The sequence below is a fragment of the Peromyscus leucopus genome, chromosome 15 (genome assembly GCF_004664715.2).
Source record: "Peromyscus leucopus breed LL Stock chromosome 15, UCI_PerLeu_2.1, whole genome shotgun sequence".
Taxonomy (NCBI): Eukaryota; Metazoa; Chordata; class Mammalia; order Rodentia; family Cricetidae; genus Peromyscus; species Peromyscus leucopus.
The window spans coordinates 45,287,974-45,301,222 of record NC_051076.1 but is presented as its reverse complement, the minus strand read 5'-3'; the positions used below and the strand labels follow the sequence as shown (position 1 = coordinate 45,301,222).

Sequence of the window (13,249 nt, the reverse complement as noted above, 5' to 3'; positions counted from 1 at the left end):
CTCAAAACCATTAACTATATGGATAAGGGAATAATTTTTGTATATGTAGTACAAATAAGGAATTAGGAAGCATTACAAACCCTTTCTTTCAATTTCAGTTATTATTATATAACTTAGTTATTATGGACATGTCTAGGAAAATTCCTTACAAAAGAAAGGGGGGAGGGAGAGAGGGAGAGAGGGGGGAGGGAGAGAGGGAGAGGGGGGAGGGAGAGAGGGAGAGGGGGGGGAGAGCGGGAGAGGAAAAGAGGGAGGACAGGTAGACAGTTTAGGCCACTATACCCAAAGTATTGATACCTTTTTCCCCCATAAGGCATATATTATAAAATTAGAAACAGATCTATGTAAGCAACAATTACATGCCACTTATAACTATAAAACTTAGCAGGGCAACTGTCAGTTTGCTAAGTTTGAGAAAGAAACCTGCCACAACTATTTGAGTTACTTTAACCACAGAATTCGGATTTAAAAGGAACTAGACTAAAGGAAGAAGTTGTACAAGGTTTCCAGTCACAGATTTTCACCATTTATCTTGCCTGGAACCTGATGTTGTTAGAAAACACCACTAAAGGAAATTTTACCTCATAGCTGCTATTTTTCTAAACGTTAAGCTGTTAATCAACTTAAATTTTAAGAAACAAAAGAATAAATAAAATTGTACTCTGCCTGATACACAAGAACCTCTGCTTACCAATCTTAGAAATCTTGTCATATAAACACTTGTCCCATAGCAATCGGTAGAAAAAATCTCACTGGTGGGTAATTCAGGCTTCAACCCAACATAGAAGGGAACCACTATTGAGTTATCCATCAAACAAACCCCAGTAATTGAGAGCCATAATAAATCCAGTTCAGTATCTAAAAAGGACATCTTAGAGATGATGTATGTGTCAGCTGTCTTGGGATGATCATTACAGATTGTACAGAATGTCTCACTGTACCTCACAAATATGTGTAATTACTGTAAATTAAAAATAAACACATTGCTGGGAATGTAGAGCAGAAGGACAGAACTTACCTAGCACTGCCCAGCTTTCAGTATTACCAAAGGATAGATTTTAAAATTATACTAACAATAATCGGCAAAATAATTCCTTTGTCCTACCCTAGAGAAAGGATGGGAATTTATTCCATCATCATCATATTCTCAATAATTAATAAGCTGTGCCTTAATGTATATGTCAGCATTTAGTAGCTTGTTAATAAACAGTTATTGAAAAAAAGTGAAAATACATTCAGTATTCCATTAGATTCCTACAGTACTATGCCAATATTTGGGGGGAAAGTTTCACAATTTCTCCAGCAGCCACGTAGTATAATGTTTAAGAATAAATTACAGAAATTCAGATTTTAAAAATTTAAATAATACTGTTTCAAAATTCTAACCAAACCCTCTTTCCCAACAGTACTTAACAGGTGTTTAGGTTAATTATTTCACAACTCCAGGTACTAGTTCCTCGTCTTTAAAATAGATATTACAATAATAAAATGATCATGAGGCAAGATCATTTACATACCATCTCTCGTACTTATCAATCACTCAATCTAATTTGGAATGAACAATAACTGTATACTTTCCTAACCTCAGTCAAGCCCCACTATTATGAATCACTGATATTAACAAATCCACTTCTACTTTAGAGAAATTATTTAAGCAGATTCAATAAGCATTACTCCCTTACCTATTAGTTTATCTAATTACCAAGCCAAGAGAAAAAAAGAAGTGAGGACTATGGATGGTGTGGAGTTTTAAGAACCAAACACTAAGAAACATGAGTTTCAGTCCTCTTCCTATAATGTAACTAAGGCAGGCCAAAGTTCCTTCTAAACTTTAGTGTTTTCTTTCTTCCTTCCGTTCTACTGTCCTAACATTTCTAGGTAATGTAAGAAACACACTAAGAAAGTCACAGAGTACACCTAAAACAACAAAGCACACTCTAAGTAAAATATGAAGAGAAAAAACTTAAAGCTATTAAAGGAAGTGTAATTTTTATTCACCTGAAATATTTCTCACCGTATGAGAAATAAATGAAGTCTGCTCCCCTAAAATACATAACATCAGCTCTAAAACTATAAATTTCTAGTAGTTAGTGTCTCTAAAATATCAGAGGGAAATGTTAATTACGGCCATTAAAAACAAATAACAAAAATACCTGCCTCAGTGAGTGCTCTTGTAGGAAAAAAAAGGAGTTCATAGTCTCTAATGTTTATAACACCTGTTTGATGGAATTTTACTGAACCACTTTTAAAAATATTAAACATTATTAGAAGCACTGGACTCTAACTCATGACTAGTTTTTTTACACACACACACACACATGCAGTATGTATAAATATTCACAATATTTATTAAACAATAAGCAAAAGTCCTAAGCTTTTCTCTACTTTGGGTTTTTAGTCAAAATGCAATCAATCATGTAGAACTCACCAATCAAGAAAATCTATGCATGTGTTATATCTACTTTATCATTTTAATTCTATGATACAAGTAATTTAAAAAAAAAGTTTTAATGTTGAAAACAAGAAAGTGATTTAAAATTTACTTTACTTCTATCAAGAACCCTAAAAACTGCAGACTGTATCACAACATCATTAAAGTAATCCAAGGCAGCCGATTTAGAAAAGCTGTAGAAAATGGGGAGGGGGGAATTCTAAGTTTCAGATAAAAAACAATGTTTTAACTAGACTAGAAAATCAGAACAATTTAGACAAAAAACTTTAAGAGCAGTAATGTACTGAAAGAGTTAATTTACACCAACTTGCATGTAAAAGCTTTTGTTACTTCTGCTCTAGAAAAGCTTGATAAGAAACACGAAAGCTACCACTGAACACAGAAAACATTTAGAAAGCCTGTGCATAAGTTTAAATAAAGATTTTAAAAACCATTACCTTCATTTCATAATCATACTTTTATATTCACTCATCACTCTATTTGTTCTGAATAAATATAATGTATCATATAGAAGCAAGATTTCTAAGGTTTCCCCTACCTTAGGTTTTTAGTCAAAATGAATGCAAACAATCACGTGGGACTCAGCCAAGCAGTGACGTTAAATTCTGCTCTGTCAGAGAGAGCATCTGTCAAGCCCACATTTAAACTGCTGCCTGCCTGTGCAGCAGCTGAAGAACCGTGGATTTCATATTACAGAATAAAACCCCAGTAAAACTGCTCAAAAAAAATCCTTCCTGCAGCTGCCAGGCAACAACGACGGAAGAGAGGCAAAGCCCTTTTTTTTCCCCCAATGCAAGTGAAACACTAAACCCTCGCTCTGCTGCTTTACATTGCAGCTCAGCACTATTACTAGAAATATGGATACTGAGAAGAGAATACAGCACCGCATTGTCCAGCCGGGGAATACAGCAGATGTAAGGAGCTTCAATGCATCAACTATCGGAAAGAGACAACAGCGCACCAAATAGAACGGACAACTACAGCTCTTTTGTTTAATCAAAAGGAGAAAATGAAAGAAAGGGAAGATCTCTGAAGACTAGGACACATATGAACAAGAAGGGTAACTTGAATACGCGCCGACAGATGGACACTTTGGATACTGTGAAAAGCAATCACGGGAGGCAGACTGTTGGGGGATGTGCGCATGTTCGATAGCATCGTTTTTTTTTTTTTTTTTTACTGAAGTGATGGCGTGCCAAAAGTATTTTCAGTGGGCATAATCTTCTCCACCTAAATGGCCTGACCAAGAAAGAAAGGTATGTGGCTGTCTTGTATACAATGTGCATTAAATGTGTTATGATTTTATAGCCCTGCAGGCACTAATACTTGATAAACAAGTTCATACAGTTCCCTGCCCTTGAAACTATGGAAAGGTTTCTAAATACATGATTTTATAATCTGCCTTTTCTAGAAGACAAGCTGTCATTGCTTTATTCAACTAAATATGGAGCTGGGAGTAATTCTTCAGAATTATAAACATTAAAAGAGAAAACAAATAGTAACTAGATGTACTGAAAAGATTCTCTGAGAAATTAAACTAAGAAAAAAAATCTATAGCCCTTAAAAAAAAAATACAGCAATTCTCTAGCAAATTAGGTCAAACTGTTTCCTTATCTAATAAATTAAAGCACATTCTTTAAAATGGCTATCAAAAGATAGTGCAGTAAAATTATATTAAATAGCATCAAATATGATCTTAATATCATGGGATCTATTTGGGAAAAATCCTTTCGATCACAATCTTAACAGTTCATAGTATATCTTTTCTCTAATATCTATCTCCTCAGAGATGACAAACATAATTCAAGAGTGTATCAGCAAATTTTACATATTATTGAGCTACAAGAAGATACTACAAGTTAAAACATTAGCATCAGATCACATATGGTAGTGAGTTTATGCAAAGCATAACACCACCAAGTAGTCAGTCACATGTTATTACAGTATCAATGAATACAACTTTAAACAAAGAGATATCAAATAGTTGCTCTAAATACATTAGTGAAATAGGGCACTTTTAAGTAACAGAGTAATTCTAAATAATTGAGTATAAGACTGTTCCTGAAGATAATTTTAAAAGTGAAATTAAAAATCTAGCATAAAACAGTTTGATATGAAGATATCCATTAATAATTATCAATAATGGGCTTCTGGACTTTATTTACATGTAATAACAATCTACCCACTGCCTCTACATGTCTATAAGACAGATATAAACTATCCTGGGGACAATCAATGTTAGAAGAGCAACTAACTCAATTTTACTAACCTATCAAGTATTTTGATTTTTCCCCTCACTTTCTTAAAACTTACTAATATTCACAAAAAAGCAAATAGTTTTAAAATCTATGGAATCTCTGTATTGTAAAATGAAGACTGAATGAGTGTATCAGACCTTGTATATAAACATCAGTCATAATTATCTGTATTCTAATAGATTAAAATAAGAAACTATTAAATGAAACAGTTTTAAAAATCCAGCCTCTCTTGGTATCTTTATTAGAAATTAAGTTTGATAGACTAAATATTTCAAGACAAAAGTATACAAGTATTTCTATCAAAGCATCACTTAAATCTGGGACTGTTTCAGAATATTAATGTATTTACATCAACTTTTAAAGTCAAAGAATAGGAACTCTATGGGAGGAGTACATTTAATAGTAACATCCTTATAAATTACAACCCATACGATATAAAAACACACTGAAAGTATTATAATCAAAACAGAAACGGAGCTATTTAAAAAAAACTGTAAGACATGGCAAAATACTTCACTCTCTAGTCTTGTTCTCATTTTTAAGAACTAAAATACAACAGGCATTAAACTAAGAATAATTTTATCTAACAAAAGGAGAAATAATTATAGCAATTTTATTTTCTTTTTAATAGCACACACACATGCAGATATATACATATATCCATCCTGAGAAACTTTAGCAAACAATGTAAGGCTAGATGTATGAGGTTGATTTATCAATGGGAGGTTATCAAACAGGAATATTTGTACAGGGATTCAAAGCCCTCCTAGAATAATACTTACAAGCATGCAAATCTCGTGAAATCTGAATTAAGATGTACCTCCATCTTATAAAATCACATTACAACCAATTATGAATATATGCTATGGTACAATAAAAAATAACGAGCTGCTTTCTGTAACATTAAAACACTTTGGAATATCACTTCAGGTATACTGTTTTCTTGAAAACAATGTAACTTACTTCAATATTTAACTTCATTCTCTTAGGCTCTTTTACTCATTCATTTAAATATCTGACCTTGAATTTATTCCTTTTTGAACTATAAGTCTGTACTTTTAAAGTATCTGAATGACTGGATCTCAGCCATGTTCTAACAATAGAAAGCTGGTATGTTTATATTTATAATGCTTGAAAGAGATCAAATGAACTTTCCAAAGTAACTTCTTTTTAAATTTATATACATAACTCTTTAATATCCACTAGTCTCATAAGGTGAGTATGTGTCATCAGTAGCTACCAAATAAAGTAGTTTTCTGCTTTAAATAAAATTTATAAATATATACAGGAAAACCTGTTTCTAAATCAGGCTAGGAAGCTCTATAATTTTCAACTCATGTCATATAGAAAACATGTTTCACAGGATAAGAATATCTTTGATCTTTATACAGTACTGTGTGATTTAAATTCATGTAAATAAAACTAAGAGCAAACTAGATTTTTTAAAATTCACTGTGTGTGTCTGTGTGTGATTAAATACTTTTTTAGCTTTGAGAAATACGCTATTCACTAAAAGCACCATTCAATTTCAGAAACAAGATCAAACCTTAGTGCCTGTTACACATTAGAAATTCGTTCAAATTCCCACCTACTTGCTCCTCCTAGTGGCTGCTACTAGAATAGTACTTCATTCATAACCATTTAACACTTTCGAGCAGTAAGTGAAAGGTATGTTTAACTTTTATGCTACAATACTCAATTTTTTGAGGACTTACATGGAAATTATATTACTTCTTAAAAGCATTTGTATCAGTGTTAAACCAATCTGCCATCAACCATAAGTTGATCACTATCATAAGCTAAATAAGCACATGCATTTACACAAAAAATTTAAAGTACGTAGTTATGATAGCTTTGTTTAAAGAAATTATTTCAGTGAATATTAAAATAAAAATCACTTCTTAAGCACAAAAATTTAATAATTCCAGTTTCAAAACTAATGATTAAATAAATGACTTTTACTTCTGGGTTTGGTTTTTTTAAAAAAAATTGGAAAAAAAATCAGAACTAGATATTTGTCTCCATTCTTCAAAACACCTTTTATTGGAATTCAAACTACTTCTATGACCTCACCTCATATAGAAACATCTAAGAATAGGAAAAAAGAAAAAACAAAATACAATTAACAAACACAAGTAAATTTGTGCTATGCTGAAAAGTCTCTTGCAAAATAACCAGTTTTCATTATGTGGCATCATTAATTTCTCTTGACTAGCTCCTAACTTTTTAAAGATCTAGGAATGAAAGTGTTATGCTACTATGAAAACTTAAAAATTAAACTAATTTCTGCTTGTTGCAGATTATGCAACAAAGCATAATTCAAGAGTATTTTAAAATATATCTTGTGAAAAATGAGGATTAAAGCAGTTGAAGATAGTAGTGGTCATTTACTATACATTGCAAAAAATAAAGCTTTAAAAAAACAGTGCAAAATGCATGCTCTTTGCCAAAACCATAGATAAATAAGACTGACGAACTCCTGGGTATTTCCTATTTGAGGTAGATGGTTAAAATTAGCAAAGTACTTAAAAATGTTAATCACTTATTACTGTCTAATCTCACATGAAATTACTGGACCCTGAAAATTAATTTTGACAGGTGTATCTTCTCACTTTCTTAACACAGTGGGGAAGAGTGGAAATGTGCCAAGCAGTGTACTGTGACTAACTGAACTCTGCCACAATCAAACCTACACCGTCTGTCCCAAAACTAATACATGATCATTTTCTAAAAAAGGCCATTGACTGGACCACATCGCCATGGTATCTCAAATCAATTTTAATTAATGTCAATAAACTTTCCATCTGTTCTGAAGGCCTTCTTACTAAACCTTTATAAGAAATCTAAAAACATTTTTCCTTTCTACATCATACAACTTTAAAAATCTTTACCCTAAGACAAAGAAAGAACAGGTGACCAGAGCTACTGAGATCATCATCATGTGAGTACAATAAAATTAATCTATCACTTACCTTTCAGGTGATCATTGTGCTACAAGAATATTTTAAAAGAAATAAACCTTATTTTTTTTTGTTTTGTCAAAAGGAAACAAATAATATGCTTTCTTCTGGTATATCCTATTTTTCACAGCTTAAAAATGTCCTTACATTAACAATCAAGAGAGTCCTTTTAAGCTAGTTTGTAAGATTTTGCATTTTGTAAACCATTATGTTTCATCTTTACAGAATGACTTCAAGAGACACATAACTGAACCAGAAAATAATGACCAAAGAACAGTATTGATTCTGGAAAAAAAACAACACTATTTTTGGCCTCGTAGATCTTACTCTATCACTGGATATTTACAACATGCTTCAGTGGAGGAGAAGACACTGCTGCTTTGCAAAGATGACCTGGAATGCTAAAAGGTCTCTGTTCCGGACCCACCTTATGGGTGTACTTTCTCTAGTGTTTCTTTTTGCTATGTTTCTGTTTTTCAATCATCATGACTGGCTACCGGGTAGACCTGGATTCAAAGAAAACCCTGTGACATACACTTTCCGAGGATTTCGTTCTACAAAAAGTGAAACAAATCACAGCTCACTTCGGAACATTTGGAAAGAAACAGTTCCTCAGACTCTGAGGCCTCAGACAGCAACTAACTCCAATAACACAGATCTATCACCGCAAGGAGTTACAGGACTAGAGAACACACTCAGTGCCAATGGAAGCAATTATAATGAAAAGGGTACTGGACATCCAAACTCTTACCATTTCAAATATATTATCAATGAGCCTGAAAAATGCCAAGAAAAAAGTCCATTTTTAATACTATTAATAGCTGCAGAACCTGGACAGATAGAAGCAAGAAGAGCTATCCGGCAAACATGGGGCAATGAAAGTTTAGCACCTGGCATCCAAATCACACGGATTTTTTTGTTGGGCATAAGTATTAAGCTAAATGGCTATCTTCAACATGCAATTCTAGAAGAAAGCAGACAATATCATGATATAATTCAACAGGAATACTTAGATACATACTATAATCTGACCATTAAAACATTAATGGGTATGAACTGGGTTGCAACATACTGTCCACATATTCCATATGTTATGAAAACGGACAGTGACATGTTTGTCAACACTGAATATTTAATACACAAGTTACTGAAGCCAGATCTGCCTCCTAGACATAACTATTTTACTGGGTACCTAATGAGAGGTTATGCACCTAACAGAAACAAAGACAGCAAGTGGTACATGCCACCAGACCTTTATCCAAGTGAGCGTTACCCTGTCTTCTGTTCAGGAACTGGTTATGTTTTTTCTGGGGATCTAGCAGAAAAGATATTTAAGGTTTCTTTAGGCATCCGTCGTTTGCACTTGGAAGATGTGTATGTAGGGATCTGTCTTGCCAAGTTGAGAATTGATCCTGTGCCCCCTCCCAATGAGTTCGTGTTCAATCACTGGCGAGTTTCTTACTCAAGCTGTAAATACAGCCACCTAATTACCTCGCATCAGTTCCAGCCTAGTGAACTGATAAAATACTGGAACCACTTACAACAAAATAAGCACAACGCCTGTGCCAACGCAGCAAAGGAAAAAGCAGGCAGGTATCGGCACCGCAAACTACACTAAAAGACTATTTTTGTTCAAGTGTGCAATCTGTAAATACTGCTTAAAGCATGTATAGTTAACACCTTGATTACATACATAGGACAAGTTTTAGTTCAACTCATCACATAAAGGAATCCAAAACTATTTTTTTAATTTCTGAAGAAGCTAATTCATAAAATTACAACATTATGACAGAAAGATATCCCAAAAGAGTCTATTTAAAGATTGTAAAAAGGGATTCTCTGTATTAACATGCAATAATAAGCATGCATAAATGGTTCAAGTCTTACATTAGGGACCAATACAATGTACCTGCATATATTTTCCACATACATCTTAATTTAAGAAATGAAGACAGTCAAAAGATTCCTAGGTTTACTTTGGATTTCACCATATGATTTAATGTAAATAAGACAGTACTATTGCTTTTAAGGGAACTTTGTAACTGCAAAGAACACATTTTCTGACCAGACTCTAGAGTTCTAAAACTTTATACTACATGCAATAAGACTTAGTTAAGTTATTCCATAACTCATTTATATTCAGGTGTTTGAGCAATGCAATTCCCATTCAAGCATTTACTTTTTAAAGTAATTGATAATTATTTCTATTTCTTTATTAATTAATCTCGTATATACTGGGAAAATTATTTTGACATGATGTGGTAAATGTGAAAAAATTAATGTGTCTCAGGCTCAAGTTTTTATAAAATGAATTATTAAAGGTTTCAAAATAGATAAATTTTGTTTCCTCATTGGTATTAATGGCCAAGCCACTCGTATTTCAATGAATTTTGCATTTAGATAAAATATTGCACTGTTGGAGAGTGCTATCATTTAACTACAACTATACCTGACTTCATGTATGTCTGTAAAATAGAATCATGTTCCTCTAACTGAAGCAAAAGTACTAACATAGAAGCACAATGATTATGTATTATTGAAAAAAGAAATGCAGGTAGTAGTTTCATTCAATATATTTTTAAGATGCATGTCTGCCAAACAGCAACATATGGGAAGTTTATTTTCTGAAAGCAGGTGTACATAATCCAACATTTAATCATTTTATGGAACTTATTTCTTTCTCTCAATGTCAAGTTTACAAACCTAGGTTTTTCATTTGGTAAATGACAACTATCTGCATCACCAATTAAAAATCATTTAGGGAGGGATGGGGAGAAGCTACAAATGTTTGATGACTGTTTGCTTTTAGAATGGACGACATACTCAATGCTCTTTTATCAAGGCACCATTAGTTTTAAAAGGTAAACAACAAAACCCTGAACTGAATGTTATAAAAATGTTCTCATATTTTGTTTGGCCCCATCATGAATTTTAACATCAATAAACAAAAGCCCACTAACTTTAAAAGTGTTTTTATTCTATATAAATTTACCAATTTTAATTAAGTCAGAATGTCTCTGACCATAATTCTAAAAATCATTTTTATCACTGAACCTATTAAGAATAAATTGCCAGAAGCACAAAAAGTATTGTTAGTAATACAGAGTTCTACTCACATTATATTTATCCCCTCTTTTAAATCAGAAACTAAGTACTATATCAAAAGATTCTGAAAAATCAGCTACGAAACATCTACTTATTTATTTAATGATTATTTTTCACTTAATTACTCAATGTAATTGCAGAGTTACCAGTATTACTACAAAAATCACATCAGTGATGAAAGACAGAAGGACTGTCAGTATTGACTAATTCCCTCTGATTTATGCCACAGAAGTTTAAAAAGAAAAGGGCTGGGGGATGTATGTTTGCAAGCACTCATGCACAGGTATGTAACAGAAGAAACAGCACCCCCAAGTGATATTTGAAACTATAATAGTATAGGATTATTGGGTTTAAAACAGACTTCTGAAAAAACAGAATTCTTAAAAATATTTAAGTACTTACTCTTAGGTATCAATTTAAAATCATTTCTGCATTCCTCATGATTGACTTGAAAGATAATAATAATAATGTTCTAAGTCCCCAAAGGAGATTAAACCAGTGAAGTTCTAATGTCAAAAATCTGTATTTTTGCCTTTAGGGTAGCATATGGAAAATGATGCAGGAGGAATGAGAGTTCATGGCAAAACTAGGTTAAATAGGGAAATTCTGATAAGAAAACAAGCAAACATTATTTTATTTTATTACTTTCACATTTCATTTTCAACAATATAAATGTTAACTTTATAAGCTAAATAAGCTACTATTTAAATGTCTCACCAGTTGTTAACTATATCTTCTTTACCTCAGTACTATGAAATTTTTGTATATAAGAAAGATATGTTTGAAAATAATTATATGGATTTGATCAAAGCAAAGATTACAGAGTTAACTGGGTAACACTATACTCAAAGTGTTAACAGATGTTTCAGAAGGAAAATCCAAGTTTCAGTATTTACAACACTAGTTTGTTTGGAATAAAATTAGAGACAATGAATTTCTTCAATGATTAAATAATTCACATTTTCCCTTATCTCTTTCATGAATATAATATGCATAAGCACATACACCCTAATTGGAATTTTATTAATGCCTAGTTCCAGAAATGTCTACAGTAATAATACCAATCACAGCACCATACACTATTTACTGATTGTGGAAGCAGTGTACCTGGTACTGTGTTAAAGTACTGTACATTACTTCATGCAATACTTGTAACACTAAAAGAAAAGACTCATGTGAGAGGTTAAATATATAGATCACACAGCTAATAAAAGGTTTCCATCTCAGAGATCATGCTCTTATAAATTATGCTGTTCTGCTACATATTTCATTTAAGACAGAAGCTAACAGGTCTACAAAGCCAAACAAAACTGGCTTATTCCACTATTTGCCTTTCTCTGCCTATCCTCTTTGGCCATGCCCACAGATTTCACAAGCATTTTTCTCTCACTAGCATATATTATCAGGTGTTAGGTATAAATAAGAAAAGAGAAAGGGCCGGGCGTTGGTGGCGCACGCCTTTAATCCCAGCACTTGGGAGGCAGAGCCAGGTGGATCTCTGTGAGTTCGAGGCCAGCCTGGGCTACCAAGTGAGCTCCAGGAAAGGCGCAAAGCTACACAGAGAAACCCTGTCTCGAAAAACCAAAAAAAAAAGAAAGAAAAGAGAAAGGAAAACATATTTGGGCCCCTGGTTGAATTCTCTTCCCCTTTGCAGAGATGAGTGAATGGTAAATTTAATTCTGAAAAACATGTGCACTGCAGTTTTGTGACCAGGATTATATCTATAATAGTGGGCAAGTGACACTTAGAAATTTCACAACTGATAATTTTCAAGGGACAAATAAAGGACTGTGCATATTTACCTACTACACCATTTAACAGTTACTAATGTGTAGTAAGGTCAAAGCCAGCTCCTCTGACTAAGTCTAGCCAGGCATAGTGGCACACATCTTTAATTCCAGGCAGAGGCATATAGCTCGCAGTGAGTTTGAGGCTAGCCTGGTCTACATAGCAAGTTCCAGGACAGCCAGAGCTATGTAATAGAGATTATATCTCGAGAACAAACAAACCAAAGACTTTAACATGGCTTCTTTCCCAGGCACCCATGTAGTAGAAAAAGAGAACAGACTCCCACAAGTTGTCCTCTAACCACTACAGTTGTGCACCATGGCACTTGTGACACACAGACACAAATATATGTATGTATGTATGTATGTGTGTGTGTGTGTGTGTGTGTGTGTGTGTGTGTGTGTATATATATATATATATATATATATATATATATGAATGCAATGCAGAAAATTTAAGGAAAAAAATAGATTCCAGAGGATATAAAATACAGTTATTAACTGCTCAAGCACCTCCTCTGCTAAGCTTTTTAATGTGAGGTTGGCATGATTTCTTTAATTCATGACACTGTTGATTCAGAAAAAAGAAACTAAAATGAAGGCAAACAGCATAGTTATTTATAACTAAGCAAAATTAATTTCCGCTAAAACTAAAACAAAAGACAAGCAGGGCATGGAGAAGCTTGC

At 33.1% G+C, this 13,249-nt stretch overlaps 2 protein-coding genes across 3 annotated transcripts in view; one reads left to right on the top strand and one right to left on the bottom strand.

Annotated features, from left to right (window-relative positions):
• Cdc73 (cell division cycle 73) overlaps positions 1 to 13,249 on the bottom strand; it is a 112,258-nt gene that overhangs the window by 46,128 nt on the left and 52,881 nt on the right. The window lies entirely within an intron of this gene.
• B3galt2 (beta-1,3-galactosyltransferase 2) lies at positions 2,991 to 10,603 on the top strand. The gene is made up of 2 exons (XM_028884612.2): positions 2,991 to 3,708; positions 7,896 to 10,603. The coding sequence occupies exon 2, from the start codon at positions 8,020 to 8,022 to the stop codon at positions 9,286 to 9,288; it is 1,269 nt and encodes a 422-aa protein (XP_028740445.1). The 5' UTR covers positions 2,991 to 3,708; positions 7,896 to 8,019; the 3' UTR covers positions 9,289 to 10,603.